Source organism: Hydractinia symbiolongicarpus, chromosome 6, assembly GCF_029227915.1.
Source record: "Hydractinia symbiolongicarpus strain clone_291-10 chromosome 6, HSymV2.1, whole genome shotgun sequence".
Lineage (NCBI taxonomy): Eukaryota > Metazoa > Cnidaria > Hydrozoa > Anthoathecata > Hydractiniidae > Hydractinia > Hydractinia symbiolongicarpus.
In genome coordinates this window covers 23,760,481-23,782,395 of record NC_079880.1, presented here as the reverse complement: position 1 = coordinate 23,782,395, position 21,915 = coordinate 23,760,481, and the positions used below count along the sequence as shown (strand labels likewise).

The window sequence follows — 21,915 nt, the reverse complement described above, 5'->3', positions numbered from 1 at the left end:
GCAGTATGCACTTGCGCATTGGTAAAGTCTCCCTCCGTATTATTTTATAATAAAATGCCAGCTGGGTGGCACACTGTGGAAAATAAACAAAAAATGCGTCTTATTTGTTAAACATTAAAGTAGTTGCTTTGTGTCGATATATTAGGTTGATCAATGAAAATAGCGAAACATTATAATTGAAAGTTTGAGACTAAATATTGGGTAAAATAGGTTGGAAAAAGTGACGCTTTTAATTAGGAAGGACATTTGACCAATATTGTCAAAAAAATATTCTAAAGAAGGACTTACATAATGTTTCACAAAAAATAGGTTGACGAATTATTTGTCATATCTTCTGAACCGCTTGACAAAATGTCATGATTTTATATAATATTTTGATCAGTGTTTTTATGCAATACGGCAGGGAGTAAAAAATTAAGATTGTATATGGACGTGTCATGGCTGAAGTTATTTAAATTCATAAAATTAAATAACTCTTCTTTTAAATTTTCTACATGTTTTGCAGCTAGTTTCTTTATTAAAGAAGAGGCGAACAAAAAATTATTTTGTGGCAGCCAGATAATTAATTTTAAGCAAGAAAAAAAATTTAATAGAATTCTAAATCCTAAATTCTACTAAGATAACCCTTTTGATAACTATATTTCACAACTAAAATTCTATTTATCTTTCTAACGACATTTTTACAGAATTTTTATGGCTGCATGGTGTGAAATAAGTAGGTTTTCGATGTACTTACCAATAAACTCATAAAAAGGTGTTTGTACTTTTTAGTAAACATAAAAATAACATCTTTTACTTGAAATATCTATGAATATTATACGTACTATAGTAGTAACAGCATTTTATGACCTTCGTTTAAACTTAAGAAATATCCGTCATGACCAACAACAATATTTTTTTTCATGTTTTGAGTCCCCTCTCCACAACATACTACGAGCAATGGAGTTTGTTATGATATAATGGGGCCAAATTTGAATAAATATACAGACTGGGAAACATTCAACAACAAATCGAACGCACGATTTGGTGGCTTCATCTTTATTAATCTTTTTTTTATCTTCACTCACAAAGTAAGTATCAATTTGTTACGTACGTTCAGTAGCTAGTTTAAAATAATAAAAATCAATATAAAAAGGGTTGCGGAGCAGGAACAGACTCCCTATGTTCGAAGGCAAAGTATTATACTCGAGGGTTCTATCAAGAAATTTTTTCACAAGTCCCTAAGCAACCTCGTCCCCAGGGTTCTTTTCTCACTTTTTCATAATGATTGGTCCCCAGGTTTTCTTTTTACAATACGAGTCGAGGTGCAGAGCACTTCTGTTCTGTACAAGTTATTAAAAAACGTGAATCTATTATAAAGCATTCGTTTTTCAGCAAGTACAAACGGCATACTCGTTGCAAAAGTTTTATAGAAATATACAAAGAGAAATCCTAAGGAGTTTCCCTACATAATTGCTCTTTTCTGTTTTCCATGTTTTTGGTTTGTGAGCAATTTACTCTGTGTGCTCACATTGACCGAACGATTATTTGGCTACTAAGCGCTTATTTAAAAGTTTGCAGAATAAGCATTCTAGTACCCAGAGCTATTTGCGATTTATTTCTTTGCTAAACCAAAATAAACAAAAGATAGAAAGGGTATAAGAAAAGAGAATTTTAAACATATCTTTACCGGCGAGCATATTTAAATTTTTTTTACAATTTTTGTTAAAAAATATTTTTATACTAAAACTATCTATTACTATAGCCATTATTTTGTAGGTACTGTTGAGTAATCTAAAATATAAAAGACAGGGTTTTTTTTGCAATGTAAAGAGAAATAAAAAAGCAGGTTCGGAAGTTTGTTGAAAAAGTTTGTTAGCTAGCTAAAAAAAAGTTAAAAGTGAATTAGTTCTTCACGTAAGAAAGTAAAAGTAATATCGTTACAAACCTAAGTTCATTTCTTCTTTTTTCCCTCTTTAAAGCAAAGACTGTTTTTCTATAAACCTTATTTAAGGAGCCATCACAAAACACGCAAAAAATTTCCTCTGATCGCATGACAAAACTTTATACCTTTCGTCAGCAGTTTTTATTGTTTACGTTTTTTCTCCTTTTCTCTTTTTTGAAAGAAGAAATTTTGAACGTCGTAATCGATTTCCAATTTTGATTTGCACATTTTGCGCCGAAAAGTCACTTTAGACTCAGTACGCAAAAAATATCTTCTTTAAAATGCGCCAGTAGTTAAAAATACTTTTTAATCTGGAAGTCGTAAGCGCAACTCGACGAAAGGTCATAAGTGGACACCTGACTAACTATTTAAAAAGTTCCTTGGTACGAAGTATTTTCGCTCGCTTAAATAGAAAATGGGCTTCGCTCGCTGGCTTAGCTCCGCAATAAGTTCGTCAAATGTTGTTCAAGATTTTTTGCTATTTTGATTTTTAACTTTTTCTTGTGATCATCACAATAAGGAGAAATAAATATATTATATTGTTTTTTAATTAAGCCACTCGTTTGGCAAATACGTAAAAAAAGTCAATTATAAAAAATTATCTACCATAACTAGCATTTTTAACAGGCTGTTTTATATTTTGGGTTTAGTGTGTTGCCGGTTTCTGCAAAGGTTTAAGTGAAAATTTACCTTTTTTAAAACTCTACGAATATTTTCTATATCAAAACATCCTCAGTCTTTGTTTCTAGACTTTTTTGTTATGATGATGAAACATATATATTAATTCATTATGTAGCAGACCAAGCCAATCGGTCTGGTCTTTAAAATCAATACGGGCATCATGAACATTTATTAAGCAGCCGTACCGTGCGCAGTTCGCCTCTCCTGTAATATTCGTTTTTTGTCTGTTTGTGCGCGAGAAACACGTCGTGCTACAGGCATACGAAATAGCGTGTAATTTAAAGACATGCGACCTCATGGATTTTTCCACGGGTTAACGACTAGACTAAACCTCGACTCGTATTGTAAAAAGAAAACCTGGAGACCAATCATTATGAAAAAGTGAAAAAAGAACCCTGTAGACGAGGTAGTCGTATGTCTGTCTTACTGCAAACCACAGTAGCGAAAAACAAGAAAATTACGAAAGGACAAGTAAACTCGTGGATTTATTCACGGGCCATCCATAATAATATCATCAGTATTTTGTTTGTGTGTTAAAGATGGTAGCTTATATTGGTGTGAACTTTAAGCATTTTTTTAGAAACCAGGGAGAGTTATTAAAGAGACAACCGCACTTTAGTCGTAACCTACGATCATAGTAATAACCCCCTTCCGAGAAAATTTCATGACTTCGTATTAACAGGGGGGCAAGGATGAACGAAATGCGATGTGGAAAATATGCAATGCTTAATTAGGCGTCCGCTTGCATAATCATCCGCTTATCAAATAAAAAATTGTTTCTTGTGTAGAGGGTAACTGACTCACTCATTGTGAAAGCACATAACAAAAGTGACCACCTGAAAATGCTAAAAGACTACACGACGACGATGTAAGATAATGGAAATCAAAATGTTAAGTAAAGTAATTTGTGCTACATTTAAGAAGTCCATAGATGAATATCCAATGCTGTCAACGTAGATAAAAAAAAGAATATCATGTTGTTCTTTTTCTAAACTGTTCGCCTTCGTCTAAATCGAGGTAAACCGCTTGCAAGGTTACGTTGACACGATCTGACATTTAATCGATTATATATCGACACTTTTTGTTGTTGAAAATTTGGTTGGAAATCAAAAATATTTCAGTGAAGACCAAAGAAATAGTGAAAGTGTTGAATGTATACAAAGAATACTAGAATAGGGAGAGCAGTTTTATATTGTCTATCTTAGGGGAATTAATTTCAGCGAGTTGTCGTCAATTTCGCGGAAAATAATTCCCGCGAAAATTATTGGGAATCTCGTTATTCGCGATAGTCGCAAAAATTAATTCTCGTAAATTTCGGATTTCTTTCTGTCTTCCGCAAAATTATTTACACCATTCTTATCTCCAGGTTTATACGGCATTTATAATAATAAATAATAAATTCCAACTTCAGCAGTCTACATAAAAGCCCTTAAAAACGGTACTCGAGTAATAAAGAGAAAAACGTTATTACAATACTTTTTTCGTAAAATTCGCAGAATTTCATTCTCAGTAAATATTTTGATTTGCTTACTTCGCGAAAGTTAATGGAGTTTTAAGAACTTCGTGCAAAACTTCATTTACTCAAAGTGTTTATATACTTTAAAGGTTCAATATTCATCCTCTTCTTCACCATTTGGTGTAACAGCGCAAATTTCTTCGTAATCTTTTTCCAACGCCGCCATATCTTCACGAGCTTCTGAAAATTCACCTTCTTCCATACCTTCTCCAACATACCAATGGACAAAAGCACGTTTAGCATACATCAAATCAAATTTATGATCCAAACGAGCCCAAGCTTCTGCAATGGCAGTGCTGTTGCTCAACATACATACAGCTCTTTGTACTTTGGCAAGATCTCCACCAGGAACAACAGTTGGTGGTTGATAGTTGATTCCAACCTTGAAGCCTGTAGGACACCAGTCAACAAATTGGATTGTTCGCTTTGTTTTGATGTTGGCAATGGCTGCATTGACATCCCTCGGTGTCACATCTCCTCGAAACAGCATACAACATGCCATATATTTGCCAGATCCTGGGCGACATGTTACCATTTGATTTTGTGGCTCAAAGCAAGAAGTAGCTAGTTCTCCCACACTGAGTTTCTCGTGATATGCCCTTTCTGTGGATATTATTGGCGCGTAGCTGACAAGAGGAAAATGAATACGGGGGTACGGTACAAGATTGGTTTGGAATTCAGTCAAATCAACATTGAGAACTCCGTCAAATCGAAGAGAGGCAGTGACTGATGACACGACTTGACTAATGAGTCGATTCAAATTAGCATATGAGGGTCGTTCAATGTCTAGGTATCTTTGACATATATTATAGAGGGCTTCGTTGTCCATCATGAAAGCACAATCGGAGTGCTCGAGTGTTGTGTGTGTCGTTAAAACAGAATTGTATGGCTCCACAACAGCTGTGGACAAATGTGGAGCAGGATAAATTGCAAATTCCAATTTGGACTTCTTCCCATAATCAACAGAAAGGCGTTCCATGAGAAGTGATGTGAATCCAGATCCAGTACCACCACCAAAGGAATGAAACACCAGAAATCCTTGTAGACCAGAACAAACATCTGACATTTTTCGAATACGGTCTGCACATTGTTCAATTATCCCTCTTCCCAATGTGTAGTGACCACGTGCATAATTATTAGCAGCGTCTTCTTTACCAGTGATGAGCTGTTCTGGATGAAACAAATGGCGATATGTTCCTGTACGAACTTCATCTAAATATAATCAGTTGAAAATTAACAGAAGCAGTGGTTGGATTTTCTTACTGTGAGAACTATTTGTTGAAACATACCAACTACAGTAGGTTCCAAATCAACAAAGATAGCTCGAGGGACATGTTGTCCACTTCCAGTTTCACTGAAAAAAGTATTGAAAGAATCATCACCACCACCAATTGTTTTATCACTTGGCATTTGACCATCAGGTTGAATACCGTGTTCTAAACAATACAATTCCCAACAAGCATTTCCCATTTGACATCCTGCTTGTCCGATGTGAATCGAGATACATTCACGCTGGAAGAAGAGATTAAAATAGTTTTTACAAATTTTGTGCCTTTAACTATTAACATGCTCCAGAGAATCTCCAATTATAACATTTCATTTTGTTTGAAATTTTTTTTGTCATTTGAGGCATTTCAGGTTGCGAGATAATGGTCATACTTCAAAACTCAAGTGAATGAGAGTAAAATATTTGCGCAATTTTTTCCTGAATTTGATTAAGCTTTACGAAAGTTTAAACAGAATTGAAAACGAGTTTAAGTATTGTTCGCTTTTTTGATGATATGGTAACTTTTTTATTTCTTTAATATATCCTATGAGGACAGAATAATAAAGATTTCAAATTAAAAACTGAATAAAGCACCTGCCCGCGCTTCTCAGATACTACAATAGAAAGAATATAGTTTGCTCTCCTTCTCTGTTTCTCTATGCACCTAAATATATCACATTACTGCGCCGGGTTTTATTACTGCAAAATTAACATCAGGCGCTCAGCCCCAAAATCCCTTGTTTCGTAAAATTGATTTTTAGCGATTTCTTACCATGTTTTTTTCTGAATTGATCCGTCCAAGTAACGAGTTGATTTGGATCAATTATAAAAAGCTCTAAATATCTAAAACTCATTTATTATTTTACATTTTCAATTATTTTACAATCCAGTGGAATTGCAAGATACAAGGACTCAAAGAAAACTAACATACAAATGATTGGTTTAACATCGCATTTGCTTTTGTAAAATAAAAACATGTGAAAGAAATTTACATTGCAACATGTGAATAGAAAACGAGTCAGTCACATAAAAAGTAAATACAATACTCCAAAACAATAATATATACATTAAGACTATAAGTTTTTCACAATGTTTACATAGAATATTGTTTAAAACAGAGAAGCCAATACACTCTTAAAGATTCCTGTCCTCATCGAGATTTACGTTGCATATTTACAGAAATGTGTAATCCATATTGTCATTTGTTGTGGCCAATTTCTTGTATTTATTACATTTTGTGTCGACTCGCCATTTTTTTCTGTTGTCTCTCTACTTTTTATGTCCATACGCAAATTTTTTTGTCGACTAGCCAATTTTTTCTGACGACTAGATATTTTTCTCTGTCGACTCGTTCACTTTTTATATTGCCTGGTTTTATTTCTATATTTATGCAATTATGCAAAAGTCTGTGGAAATTGGAAAAAACATAACAGTATTATCCAAGTTTGTTTTAATGAGGAAGCAAAGACAAGCTGAGGGACAGTTATTTGTTAAAAATTGCCATACTAAATGGCCTTAAGAAGGTAATTTATACCTCTAAAGTCATAGATGTTGCCTCAACTGGCTTATGTCATAAATTGGCATGTTCATTTTGTTTTAATAACAAAAAAGTACAGGGGCGGACACAGGAATTTAAACAATATAATTTATTTTGAAAATATTACCACTTATCTGTTCAGTCATTGTCATTGAATAATATAGATATTATCATCTCATGAACAAGCGAGTTTATATTAAAAGTTAATTACTTCAATTGCTGTGATCTGATTGGTTAATTTTGATCCTCTAATTATCTCTTCAAATCATTGCACGTCGATGAAGCTGTAGCTGTCGAAACGTAGCCTAGAATAACTCGCTTGTTCATGACATGATTATATATTATTCAATGATTTATTTTTCAAAAATTCACTTAGAATTGGGCGTTAATTCTTCTCTTCCGTTCAAAACAAAAGCTTTCATGAACTCAAGAAATTTCCAGACCCAATTCTGGTCCGGAATGTTGATTGGGCTAGATTTTAATAACTACGTTTTTGAATAAATGACCGAACACCCTCGTCCCCAGAGTTTTTGCGTCATCGATATATGTGATGACAAAAAAGGTCTGGAGACGAGAGTGAATAAATGACATAGCGCTTCCAGGCCATAGAAAGATCAGGTGTTCTTAGTAATTAATAACTCTCTAAAAATTCTGTAGTGGACCATATACTTGAGATAAAAATATATATTGTGGGATTCTGTTTAAGGAATCCCTTCATCTTTTTTCTAAAACACCTTGATTTAAGAATTCCAAAATTCTAACCAGGCTGGTCTTCTTAATTTTCTATTGTCCTAAACAAAAGACCTATTGTTTTAACTTAAAATCCGAACATGACATTCTTATAAGGCATATTCTTTATAAAGAAAAAGCAGGTAATTTGCTTGGTGGAAGTAGTGTCCGTTAAGCAAACTACATGTTTTTTTGTCATGACTTTGAGGACTCTGGGCAGCCATTTAATTTGCTATAATTATGTCCATTGATAAATAAAATTTACTAATCAACTACTGATCTGAAATGTTTCGTGATATTATTTTATCCCGAGCACCAGGTTCTGCTACAATATAAAACTGTTGGTAAATTGAGCACGTGTTATAATTCTCGCGAAGTGAGAAAATATACAGACAATGGGTGTAAAATAAAGCAGGACTCGCACAGGGTAAAATGCTTATTAATGAAGATAAAGATTTTTTTTGGGTAGCATAAGATCTATAAGAAAACTGAAATTAAATATTAACTATATTCTTCTAACTCTTCTTCAAAAAATTCAATATTTTGAGCACATATTTGTTTTTGGATGGATTTTTTTATTACTGTGGTCTGTTGTTTATATTTTCTGCTTACAAAAATGCTTGCGCAGGTGCCAAAAAATTGCAAACTTTTTAACTTTTGTTAACATTGGCGAATAATCTATAAATCGGAAGAAAAGTGAGCCATGGGGCCATTGTACTATATAAGCAAAGATTTATTTAGAAGAGTGTTTACTTAAAATGACATGTTTCATGAAGTTACAGGTTTACACATTCTCTGCCGAGGGAAAAATTTCTGCACGCTTCAAAATAAAGTCTTCTTAGTATTTTTAACCATGCAGGTCTTTCTATATAAAGAACTACAAATTCTGTATACCATGTGTTCATCTCCACGCTGGAGAGCATATTTCAATAGATTTCTGGTGACCAGCTGAATAAGAGTACTGCTTTATGAAGGCGTGTGTGAAAAAAAAATGAAACTCAGCACAAAAAACATGAAATATATTTTATAAAATATAAATTACATTTTTTATGTGAATACGTCATTTCCCGTTTTTTACATTTTACAAATATTTCATAGTTTAATGATTTATTGTTCTATTAATTTGAAAAACTATGTAGCTAGCTATAGTTTTCCTGCACAATTTATCACATTCTGACTAGCTAAAAAACATTTTACAACCATTACAAAACCAGATTCTACCTACAACACTGTCCATAGATAAACAAAATTCACAGAAAATAGTATTTTTCGAGGTCTTTTAAAGTAAACCATTCTTTCAAGCTAAAATCGTTGATTTAAAAAGAGTAATTTATTCCAGTTCACATCTGCTTGTAATTCGAAAACTCACAGCCACACACAACAACTTTCTTCATCGAACTTAACCGACAGCAAAGTTTAAATAAAAAAAAATCATGCTTATTCTTTTGTCTTTCGCTTATAAATTAAAAACTTTCAACGAACATCACACCACGACTACAAAGTTTCACAGCTACTCTTGTTCAGCATGGAAATCTCTTCACAAATCATTCGTAACTAATTTATCAGGGGGTAGTTGCACAATGTTTTATCAACTTCTTATTTATTGCTGTTTCATAATTTTGATAATAAATGATCAGAAACAGATATGTTGTTTATTATTTTATTTTTTTTACAAAAAATTATTGTATCACGAAGTAAAGCGACGTTTGATTTTGTTTATAAGGGTATAGTAGTGTACTTAGTACCCTCCTCCAGAGGTTTAGGAGAGTGCTCAGTACCCTCCTCCATTCATCTTAATTCCTATAGAAACATACAATTTACTTTTGTTCAGAAAAACGATCAAAATATGTGATTAGCAACCACAAGGATGTAGATGAGTTGCAGCGTGACGTAATGTTTTTATTTTGCGTCTTACACAATGGACATGCGCACGCATGCACAATGGCAAAAAATATAAAAACAGACCGCAACGATCGAAAAAATCAAGTTAAAGGAGCAACAAACACACAAAACATTAAAAAAAATTAAAAAAGGAAGGGTTCAAGAATTCTAAGGATATACAACAGGGGTCATACTCTATAAATTCTCAGACTCCAAACCAAAAATATAGAGAGCGAACAACCTCGTTCCCAGGGCTTTTTGTCTGTCATCGGCGCTGTGTTTTTTGATAGGTCTCACGAAATATTCATCTCGTCGTCCGATATGCCAAAAAGAGATAACAGGTCCTGGGATCGACGTTGTGGAGCAACAAATAAACTAATACTAGCCGAATTCCCGTGGAAGACTTCACTGAATCTCCACTTGAATCCATGTACCAAACAAAAACATACATATACTTTAATTTTGATTTTTTAAAAGAAAGTATGCCTTACAGACCCAAACTCATAATTAAGAAAATCAATTACTGTAAAATGCTGAAATCCAGCGCACCCGATTATAAGCGCACCCGTTTTTAAGCGCACCAAATCCTTACCAAGATTTTATTCCTGTTTATAAGCGCACCCTCAGATAAGCGCATATAGGGAAAAGAGATATAAAATACAACTAGTCGTTAGCCCGTGGAAAATCCACGGGTTCGCCCGTCCTTTTTATACCGCATTGCGTGCTTCTCGCTATTGCGCAGCTAAGCTACCATTTTGCGTGACAGACAGACGGACGGACAGACGTATACGGGCATTATAATACAGATGTTGTTTCACTTAAAATGCGAGATATTTTTCTGCTTCTTTAATTTTGTTACGGATATAGTTTTTATGAATTTTGCCGAATATAATATAATATTTAAAAGGAAGTTTAATCCCTCCTCCAGTGACGATGATGATGATGATTCAGAATTCTCTGACACAGATGGTGTTGAGTACAAACAAAGTGATGTTCGTTCTGATATTTCTTTTGACGATTCAACAACTGATGAAGATTAAGGAAAAACAAAATGACATACAAAAAATAATATACATCTTTCTCTTTTTTCCTTGCTCTTTTTTTTATACTCGTTTATAAGTGTACCCGTGGATAAGCGCACCCTCAGATAAGCGCATCAAAATCTTGCTATCGCCACTGATAAGTGCTGCGCTTGATTTCAGCATTTTACGGTATTTTGATTTTATGTATGGTGACGTGCATAATAACAATGCAGCGAATTCGAATTTAAGAATCGAATATATTTCAAACGGTCGTTCGTAACATAAGTAAACATTGATTTTAGGTTTTAGGTTTAGTTTTATTATAACGACATCAACACTGAATCAATATGAACATGTGCAAAAATATCGTACGCAATGCTGACATTTCGCATACCTGTTAAACAATGCTCTGTAACATCTTTATATGAAACAGAGATACAGCCTTTTGTTTCTGCAGAAATTCTAAGATAAAAGCGTAACAAGACCCACATTCTTTCGAAAGATATTTTCCTTTAAAAACAGTAAATGACATTTTTTTGGCTCTTGAGACTTACAGTACTTGTTTCCTTTATAAACACGGATTAACTCACCGAAAATGAAGTCCAGAAATTGAAAGATGATACTGTAACAAGGAAAATAAAATTGAAATTTAGATGAATAACATCTTATGTTTCTGAACACTGATAGAGTTACAATGACAACAAAAACAAAAATGGAACAATAAGTTTTTCATTTATCAATTATATACTGCTCTAGGATCTATTCCTTAGAAGAACGAGATGATGTCATCTCTAAAAAATCCAGATAACGGTATAGAAAAAAGCAATTGCCACTATATTGAAAAAAACAGCAACAGCCATGACAAAATAAATACAGAGGAAACTAGAAATTAAAAAAAAGGTTGCGAAGCATTTCGCAAGTTGCAAGCAAAATTAAACTATCCAATACTTTGTCCCTAGCGCTTCTTGTTTCTTTGGCGCTAACATCTTCCGAAATACATCAAAATTGAATATCATATAGAAGAACCCTAGGGACGAGGTAGGAAAATGAACGCTCTGCGGAACAATTCGTTGCTCAAAAACAGTTTTTTTTTGCGAATAGACTGCGCGAGTATTTGATGTGCGTGGGATATTCTTTTCAAAATGTGCGAGGAAATTAGATTACGCGAAACTAACAAAAACGAATAACGCGTGTTAAAATTTTGTACCGCCTTTTCCCACAGAATGGTAAAAGTAAAGAGCGCAATACAAAATTACACTTTTAGCAGTATTCCGAAAGATATGTGATACATCGAGTTGTACAACCCGCAGAAGTTGGTCCTAACGTAACGATTTCGTAAATAACCTCACAACAAAACAGTATTTTTTTCACGTAAAAATACCGGCACTAGAAGCCACAGAATCTGCTGGAACGAATTTCGAAAACTCACGGGAAACAATTAAAACAAAAACAAACAAATCAAAACAGTTTTTTAACTTTATCAAGATTTATTAAATAGCTTCAAATTTGGGCAGAAAAACAATAACGGATTCGCCTTCTTTTCACCACACGCATTAGAAGATTACATCACTCACTCCCATTGTACACAATCTAAAAGAAAAAGAAAACAATTTCATATAGTGAAGCTTCCAGTGCCTTTAAGGGATGGCCAAGTCAATGGAATTGAAAGCACTGTTTTTCATCATATAAATAATTAAGGCTAATTCGGAAAAGTATAAAAGAAAAAAACTAAACAATTTGGCAACTTTACTAATTTTATACGCAAAGTTCCAACCATACCAACAGTTTCCAAATCTGACAAAATCATTTTAGAAGTGTTTATTTTTTCAGAATTTGATTGATGCAAGGCCAAGGGAAATTAAATAAGTTTATTGTCCTAGACCCATTTAAAAACATGCTTCTCATCATTCATTTTTTTTTCAACCAACATTAATGTAATCACCCAGAGGAAATTATAATGTCTCTTGTGTGTGTTTTAGAAGCTGAGTACACAAATACACAAATATTACAAGTGCTGAACTTTGGCAATCATATTTTGCAATCAGACCCTTCTAAAAACTATGCTGAACCATGTCAATTATTAAATTCAGCACTAATAGAAAAGCACCTTGGATAGGATTCTTTGTTGGGCGAATAAAATGACTGACAAATGGTTTATCGTGAATGAAATAGTAATTTTTACACAAATAATTTAAAAAATAATGAACTTTGTTATGTGGGTTGTTCTCAAACACACCTGGACGGTGGACAAAAAACTGTGATGTAATTTCTCTTGGTCTATTATTCCTGAGAATATTCTAAAATAAGAGGGTGTCAATAAGCTGCAAACAGCCACATATATAAGGGCGAGTTCGGGCAACTTTTCCAATTAAATTAGTGATTGTCTTCCAAAACCGCCCGCACTTTCCCGAACTTGCCTGGAGCATTTTCAAAATTCAATTCCATGGAACATACCTTGTGGACGATAGTTGGAAAAAGATGCTTTAAGAGAAAGAAGTTAATAAAAATTAAAAGTTATTTATCAAGTAAATTTTATCAAAAACCATCAAAAACAGTTCTTTTAAGAACTTTACTACCACATAGTTTACTTTATGGTCTATGCAGGTTTTTTCGGGTGAATACTTCAATTTTTTTGCAAAACGCTAAACTTGCCCAAAAACGCCTGCACGTTATACGGCGTATGTGTTCTGCCCGGATAATGAACATTGGCCTGATTAAGTACGGCAGCTTGCACCGGTTAAGAACAGGGCAGAAAATACATAATCAGGGCAACATAATCAGGACAGGCCGGCTTATTACTCAAAAAATATTATTTGGCACTTTATAAAAGGGACATATAATAAGGGCAGGCCAGTTTATATACGACAGTGTAATATTATTTCTTATTTATTATAGAACGAACATAATCGGGGCAGGCCGACTTATGTATGACACAGTCAAATATTATTCCAGACTTATAGAACAAATATAATCAGGGCCGACCGCTTTTATATCATTTGTCATCACTTCTGACAAGCGAATAGCCCTGGTGGCAAAGTTGTTGTTGCTCTCAAATGAAACGAAATTTCGCGGCAAATACTAAATTTTGGGATTCGTAAGTTTAATAACTTTTCACCAAACTTAATTCCTGCAAAAAGAATAATTTAGGTTCCGTGAAATTTAGATACTTCAAAGTATATTATGCTGAAATGTATTTACTACAAGATTAGTTTTAAACTAAGAATTACGTCGAGACTTTTTTCTTCCGCCATCTATAGTTTTTAGGGGTGTTCTATCTTCCAGAGAATGTTTAATTCACAAAAGTTCGAAGAAAATGCCAATCAAAGCCTGCCTGGCCAGCCATTATATCAGCGTTCATAATCCGGTGACCACTACATAACCAGTGCAAAAAAAACATAATCGGATCATGTGTACATAATCCGGCTGTCCCGGTTGTAAACAGGCCGTTTTCGCAATCTGGGCAGAACATATGTAGCTTATCAGCACCCTTGTTCTAAAATTACAAGCAGTTTCGAAGATGCCCACGCCGTTTAGAGGACGTGGTGCGGCTTGGGCATCCTTGAAGTTCTGTTTAATGACAGTTTTAATGTTTTAATGTCGTTTTAAACCTTGTTCTCAGGGAGGGTGTACGGAAAACTAATTCCTATTGACAATTACAATGCTGTTGGTTTGATAGCAAAAGTGGATATTTTTTTAATTACTGTAACAGGTTACTTATATAATAAATAAAAAATGATAAAAAACGGTTGGTCAGCTCACTATAGCGCCCAGAGCTATTTGTTTTGTCTGCGCCCTAGCTACAGGTTTTCCTATATCTGGCTATCAGTTAGGTAGTAATACAGCTTCTCCATATGTATTCTACAAATTACTTTTAATTCTTTTATACAAAACTGAGCTCTAGCTAGCTACCTTTCGTGTGATTAAGCCTTACCTTGATTTGGATAAAACCAATTAAAATTGATAATATTGTATTCTTACATCTTCTTAGAAACAATAAAATAAATCACAGCGCGTTATAACTGTACAAATTACTTCAATTTTTCTTTAGGAAAGGGTACCTTACACAGGAGCTTTCCAATCCAACTAAAATCTCCAGAAAAAGCACAGCAACAAAAAAGCTTAAAATACACAAGTAAAGTCGATTAGAAACAGGACTAGCAATAAATTTTTTCAAAAGAAAAAAACCGTTTTAATACTATTATATTTCATTAAAATACAATTATAATAGTATTAGAAGCAAAATTGCGAAGTAATTAATTAATTATTTCTACCATAATTAGCTATAATACAAAGAAATAAGGCATATTTTGGGTCTGTAAAATATACGTGTCTAAAATGCCGACTACCGTTTCTTGTTCACGGCATATTCCTCTTTGTGTGTTCAAGTTCGGCGGACGTATAATCCGGACCAAAAGACGGGGGGGGGTCAAAATCCGGGGGTGGGGGGGTACGAGCCGTACTTATTGCATTTTTTACTAAACTTATACTTTAACCCCTCGGTCCAAACTTATTTGTTTTATTAGAAAAAAAAATACCCTAGCTTTATGTGCATTAATCCCTCCTCCAGTGACGATGATGATGATGATTCAGAATTCTCTGACACAGATGGTGTTGAGTACAAACAAAGTGATGTTCGTTCTGATATTTCTTTTGACGATTCAACAACTGATGAAGATTAAGGAAAAACAAAATGACATACAAAAAATAATATACATCTTTCTCTTTTTTCCTTGCTCTTTTTTTTATACTCGTTTATAAGTGTACCCGTGGATAAGCGCACCCTCAGATAAGCGCATCAAAATCTTGCTATCGCCACTGATAAGTGCTGCGCTTGATTTTAGCATTTTACGGTATTTTGATTTTATGTATGGTGACGTGCATAATAACAATGCAGCGAATTCGAATTTAAGAATCGAATATATTTCAAACGGTCGTTCGTAACATAAGTAAACATTGATTTTAGGTTTTAGGTTTAGTTTTATTATAACGACATCAACACTGAATCAATATGAACATGTGCAAAAATATCGTACGCAATGCTGACATTTCGCATACCTGTTAAACAATGCTCTGTAACATCTTTATATGAAACAGAGATACAGCCTTTTGTTTCTGCAGAAATTCTAAGATAAAAGCGTAACAAGACCCACATTCTTTCGAAAGATATTTTCCTTTAAAAACAGTAAATGACATTTTTTGGCTCTTGAGACTTACAGTACTTGTTTCCTTTATAAACACGGATTAACTCACCGAAAATGAAGTCCAGAAATTGAAAGATGATACCGTAACAAGGAAAATAAAATTGAAATTTAGATGAATAACATCTTATGTTTCTGAACACTGATAGAGTTACAATGACAACAAAAACAAAAATGGAACAATAAGTTTTTCATTTATCAATTATATACTGCTCTAGGATCTATTCCTTAGAAGAACGAGATGATGTCATCTCTAAAAAATCCAGATAACGGTATAGAAAAAAGCAATTGCCACTATATTGAAAAAAACAGCAACGGCCATGACAAAATAAATACAGAGGAAAAAAGAAAGCACTCTTAAGTGCACCATGTGCCAATTTATAACTCCATCTCAGCTGACTTTATATCACTAACTGATTCTATTCTATTAATTATCTCTCTTCTTTGTTCCTCTGGGAGTTCCAAAAATTTTCATTTTTTCTTCTCATCTATTTTTGGGGGTTATATCTTTTTTCAGACCCCCATGGGGCATCCAAATATATATATTAATTTATTTTAAGAATCCACTAAGGAATTTGATTTAGATTTGATCAACATTAACTTGGTTTAAGTTAGGAAATTTATATTAAGAATTTTTATAAAAATATTGATGAATTTATACAATCCTACATGCCTAAATGTCATATGTTAAAATCACATGAGAGAAAAAAAATGTTGCCTAAATGCCATATGTCAAAACCAATTGGGAAAAATATCTTATCTTTGTTAAATAGGTTTTTTAAGTAATGTTTAAGTTACTGGTGCTGCAGAATGTTCCAGAAACAATTAAAATAAAATAAAATTAATACGGTAGTTTCTTTTCTATCTTTATCTTGACTCTTTTTCTCTCTTTAAACATACTTTGACCCCAAAAAAGTATTTTGGATTTAGTTTTAAAGTATTTTTGAGTGTTGTTACAAATGCATCCATATCTTCCTTGTAAGGTAATGTTACGCTCTTCTATTTATTGACAAGCCAGATACCATAAGGTTAAACCACAAATTTATAAAGGTGCAACATCTTTATATGGCTTTGTAAAAACAATGGAGATGATTTCGTCACAAAATGTTACTATCTCTTCTTTGCAATCGAAATACTTGGAAATTTTCATGATATTGTGACCCAAGATATGCCTTGACCAAATTTCAAGTCTTTACAAGCATTTATATTCGAATGAGAGATGAAAGAGATTTTTCTGATTTTTTGAAATGTCAGCATTGCGTACAACATTTTTGAACATGCTCTGTAGTGTTAAAAACAATAACAACGGAAAAATTACTCTTTACAGTTTAGTCCAGAATATACACGCTGTTTTTATAAGAATAGTGTGTTTTCGTTTCAGCCTCGATGTTTTTAACGTTATTTACAAATGCTATCCTCATTATTTTCAATATGTTTTTAGCATGATTATGGCCTGAAAATATATAATGCGTTAATAAAATAAAGCATGCTATAAGTTACTATATCTAGATAATGGCAATTCTACTTAACGGCCCATCTTCGACAGAAAAAAGTTCAGTTTGTTTGATATCCAATAAAAAAAGTAAACCTCTAATCAATTTTGTGCGTCAAACAAATATTCATATTTAAAACAAACAATCAAGCGTAGACATATACTTAGGATATTCTTAAATTTTGACCTATTTTTCAGAGTGCTTTAAAAAATCTTTGGCTTTCTCGTCGCTAGCTAGGGTTTTCTGGAAAGTCTAATTAGTTTCATACTACGATTACTAAACTTCGCTTCATCCCAAAGAAAACGAATTGAAAATGTACATATAGCTACAATTGTCTGTTACATTTCCAATCAATTCTTTTTGTGATGTTATATCATTGTACGCTTTTCTTCGTTTTGAAAAATATTTCTGACAACAACATTAACTTCGTTCGACAACAAAAGTTTGTTTTTTACATTTTAGATTTGAATTACATTCTTATTCGAATGCGATACTTCTTTTTGTAGAAGTAAGCAATCTCGGTCTCAGTACACTAAAATGGAAAATATAGAAAAAAAATAAGCCAACCTGATGATGAGTAAACATTGGCATGCTTTGTTTGAAATAATTTTTTTCAGGATTAATTTGAAAAACAAACAACCTTTCTCGCTTCGGTTTTCTTTTTTAGTTGAAAAACAACTTGTTTCCGTGAGATACGGCGCGCACATGGTAAACTGGTGAAAACGGCGCTGTAGCATAAATGACAAATACTTTTACTTACTTATTTTTTTTAATAAATTTTAGCGTAACGCTGCGTCATAAGAAAGTGACCGGTGATTTGCGTGTCGTGGACTCACATGGTTACTCACGCAAGGGAATTAATATATAAGAGATATTGTTATGTTACAAAGAGCAAGAACTGTTAGATTAACTCATACTTTCTTTCACTAGAAAATGGAGATTGTTAAGCACGCATGCGCGCCATCATGTGGCATATAATCATATGATTATTTGAAAAAAATAGACTAAATTTTTAAGGAAATTCAAGAAAACTACTCTCTAATTATTCAGTCGCTGTCCTTTTGTGGCTTCCGTAGCCGAAGTAGAAGCCTTGAACGCAATATGAACCCCTCTTCGCAGGACCTAAGTTGTTAGCAGTATCAATAGGAACGAAAGAGCGTATCGTGGATAAATAATTATAACAAATCAATAAGCTTTGATGCCATCATATGCCCGCCATGTTTTTGTTTGTTTACCGATCAATTTGTCCAACGCGGGCTAGTTTTATCCATTAATCAAGATGAATAAACGAACCCGAACTAATAGACTTTCTTTACTATAAATTGGCGAAAGTAGGTTTTAATACAGAGAAAATGTACTTGACTCAAAGCCAGTAATATATTTATTAAAAGGTTGGAAATACAGTTTTAAAAAAAATTGAAAACTTTTATAACAGAGAGAATACGTTATCTCTTTAAATAATAGGCGAAATTACGTTTGTTCAAGAGTTTAATATTCATCATCTTCCTCTTCCTCGCTATCTTGTGTATCAATTCCAACTTCTTCGTAATCTTTTTCCAGTGCTGCTAAATCTTCTCGAGCTTCTGAAAATTCACCTTCTTCCATACCTTCTCCAACATACCAATGGACAAAAGCACGCTTTGCATACATCAGATCAAATTTATGATCCAACCGAGCCCAAGCTTCTGCGATGGCAGTGGTGTTGCTCAACATACATACAGCTCGTTGCACCTTGGCAAGATCTCCACCAGGAACGACAGTTGGTGGTTGATAGTTGATTCCAACCTTGAAGCCTGTAGGACACCAATCAACAAATTGGATTGTTCGCTTTGTTTTGATTTGTGAAATAGCAACATTAACATCTTTTGGCACCACATCTCCTCGAAACAGCATGCAGCATGCCATATATTTACCATGTCGAGGATCACATTTTACCATTTGGTTGTTTGGCTCGAAGCAAGAAGCAGCGATCTCCCCGACACTAAGTTGCTCGTGGTATGCTCTCTCTGCGGATATAACAGGAGCATAAGTTGCCAAGGGGAAATGGATACGAGGGTAGGGAACAAGATTGGTTTGAAATTCAGTTAAATCCACATTAAGAGCTCCATCAAATCTAAGAGAAGCAGTGATTGAGGAAACGATTTGACCAATGAGTCGATTCAAGTTAGTGTAAGTTGGTCGATCAATGTTTAGATTTCTTCGACAGATATCATAAATGGCTTCATTATCAACCATGAAAGCACAATCGGAATGCTCCAATGTTGTGTGTGTTGTCAAAACAGAATTGTATGGCTCAACAACAGCTGTTGATATTTGGGGGGCAGGATAAATTGCAAATTCCAGCTTAGACTTCTTCCCATAATCAACCGAGAGGCGTTCCATAAGAAGTGATGTGAATCCAGATCCAGTACCACCACCAAAAGAGTGAAAGATTAAAAAGCCTTGAAGGCCTGTGCAACCTTCAGACACTTTACGAAGCCGATCTATGCATTGATCAATCAGTTCCTTTCCCACAGTGTAATGGCCACGCGCATAATTATTGGCAGCATCTTCTTTACCAGTTATGAGCTGTTCTGGATGGAACAATTGACGATATGTTCCTGTGCGAACTTCATCTAAAAACAATTTTTAAACCTGCATAAACACAAGCCTGGAACTGCTACGCTGCAAATATTTGCTGTATGAATTTGAAAATTTGTTCAACTAAATGAGTTTCTTATGCTTAGTAACAACAGTTTTGTGGTTGAATATCTGGATATAAAAAAACTTTCTGTGAAACGTTTTTTCAAAAAAAATAATTAAGGCTTTATCTTACTTTCCTGGTTCAAGAATGAGCACAGCTTGTGCAATAATACACTAGAAAACTCTTTTTTTATGATTTTCTACAATAAATGCATCAGATTGTGAGACAAGACCCTGAAATTTTATCATGTTCATCAAAAACTACTCACCAACTACAGTTGGTTCTAAATCAACAAAGATGGCTCTTGGAACATGTTTACCACTTCCAGTTTCACTGAAAAAAGTATTGAAAGAATCATCACCACCACCAATTGTTTTATCACTTGGCATTTGACCATCAGGTTGAATACCATGTTCTAAACAATACAATTCCCAACAAGCATTTCCCATTTGACATCCTGCTTGTCCGACATGAATCGAAATACATTCACGCTGAAAGGAAAAAGTAGTATTGAAGAATTTCTTAGATCAGCCAGCTTTAGCTAGATTTAGCCACACTTAAACAGAAAGCTTCCGCGTGTAAAAAATTAAAAGCCAGAATGCTCATGGTTCAACATTACAGAATATTATAAAAAGCGCGAATGTAGGACCTACTTTTCTGCTAATTTTTAAAATATATTGTTAAAAATTTTACTCTTCCTTAAATCCGCAAGTAGCAAGACACACGAAATGTGATATATAACGGACGGGAAAACCTGTGGATTTATCCACGGGTTACCGACCAGTATTTAGATAATAAGAAAAGTTTGAAAATACCATGGTTATATTTTCCTCTTCTGATAAAAAAATTGATTCGTGCAAGTAACGATATGTACGCTCAACTGAGAAACATAAGAAAAAAATAGTTTAACTAATTCACATTATGTGAAAGGGCGATTCATGATCTTCGAATTCGTTTCATCATTTCGACCAATGAAATGGCTACTTTAATGTGACAATTCAGTCGATGTAATATATTTCATTTATTTTGTGGCAAGACAACAATGTTTATCGAATTGTTGTCATGACAATTGAAGTGAATAGGCAGATTAAAAATGGCTATACTACGTTTTTTTCTCTAAGGTTTCAAAGTTTACACAGTAATAACTTAACGCAGGTGGAATTAAAGAATGGATTCAAGAATCTGGAACTTTGAAACTATGATTGTTGATCAAATTTTGTTGAAGAACATATTTTGCGTGATTTTTCATTTCATCTTCGTTTTCTGAATAACATTCCCCTTAAATAAATGCCCCATATGAAAGCCAAGATCTTAAAAAGTGCACCGACATTAAATCGAGTCGTCAGCGTGCCTCCTCTCTTTTTGTACACCAAAGAAAATCATTTTTCTTGTGCACGTCTGATAAACGCTGGTAGCCTATTTCCCGACCAGTTACTTCAGGGTGCTGTAACCTTGTGCCCTTCTCCCTAATATTATATTTTTGTTTTAACGGGATCAAGTATGCTGATTTTTCTTCGAATCATCGACAGTTAAACATTCGGCCAACATATACTCTAATGCTCGATCTATTCACTCAAGTCATTTGATGCGTTTAGACTTTTACGATACGTGCTATATTCATAAGAATGAAATAGCTCTTTGAGTGTCAAAATAAAGACTTTAAGTCAGTAACATTAGCTTTTTATAAGCATGGGCGTATTTACCGCTGTACTTCAAAGCTGTTTCTGTGCTAAGGTGCTCGGGGATTTTCAAACAGCAGGTAAATACTTTAATTTTTTTAAAACATTGAAATTCAGTAAAACGATTAAATTATGCAAAAAGATAAAAAAAAAATGGTTAAATGAAAGCAATTAACAACTTTTGGAAGTTAAATGCCGTCTGTAAATTCAACAGGGCGACAAAGCTTTCTATAACTTTGTGTTTACATGGAAAAACGAGATTAAGTTTCCAATTAAAATTATGTCTATCTAGTCCGCAAGATCAT

The 21,915-nt window shown here is 33.8% G+C and overlaps 2 protein-coding genes across 2 annotated transcripts; both read right to left on the bottom strand.

The window, feature by feature from the left end:
• Positions 1–3,917: 3,917 nt before the first annotated feature.
• LOC130647708 (tubulin alpha-1C chain-like) lies at positions 3,918–6,677 on the bottom strand. Its single transcript, XM_057453663.1, has 3 exons — positions 6,161–6,677; positions 5,411–5,633; positions 3,918–5,333 (listed from the first exon to the last, which is right to left on the bottom strand). The coding sequence occupies exons 1-3, from the start codon at positions 6,161–6,163 to the stop codon at positions 4,213–4,215; spliced, it is 1,347 nt and encodes a 448-aa protein (XP_057309646.1). The 5' UTR covers positions 6,164–6,677; the 3' UTR covers positions 3,918–4,212.
• An 11,939-nt stretch (positions 6,678–18,616) lies between these two features.
• LOC130647707 (tubulin alpha-3 chain-like) lies at positions 18,617–20,841 on the bottom strand. Its single transcript, XM_057453661.1, has 3 exons — positions 20,747–20,841; positions 20,200–20,422; positions 18,617–19,863 (listed from the first exon to the last, which is right to left on the bottom strand). Exons 1-3 carry the CDS (start codon positions 20,747–20,749, stop codon positions 18,737–18,739), a joined length of 1,353 nt encoding a protein of 450 aa, XP_057309644.1. The 5' UTR covers positions 20,750–20,841; the 3' UTR covers positions 18,617–18,736.
• Between the last annotated feature and the right edge of the window lie 1,074 nt (positions 20,842–21,915).

Bases quoted from the DNA above. Each gene is read 5' to 3' on its own strand.
- LOC130647708 (XM_057453663.1), bottom strand. The intron at 5,334-5,410 runs GTATGTTTCAAC...GATTATATTTAG, and splicing joins TTTGGAACCTACTGTAGTTG to ATGAAGTTCGTACAGGAACA.
- LOC130647707 (XM_057453661.1), bottom strand. The intron at 19,864-20,199 runs GTGAGTAGTTTT...AATTGTTTTTAG, and splicing joins TTTAGAACCAACTGTAGTTG to ATGAAGTTCGCACAGGAACA.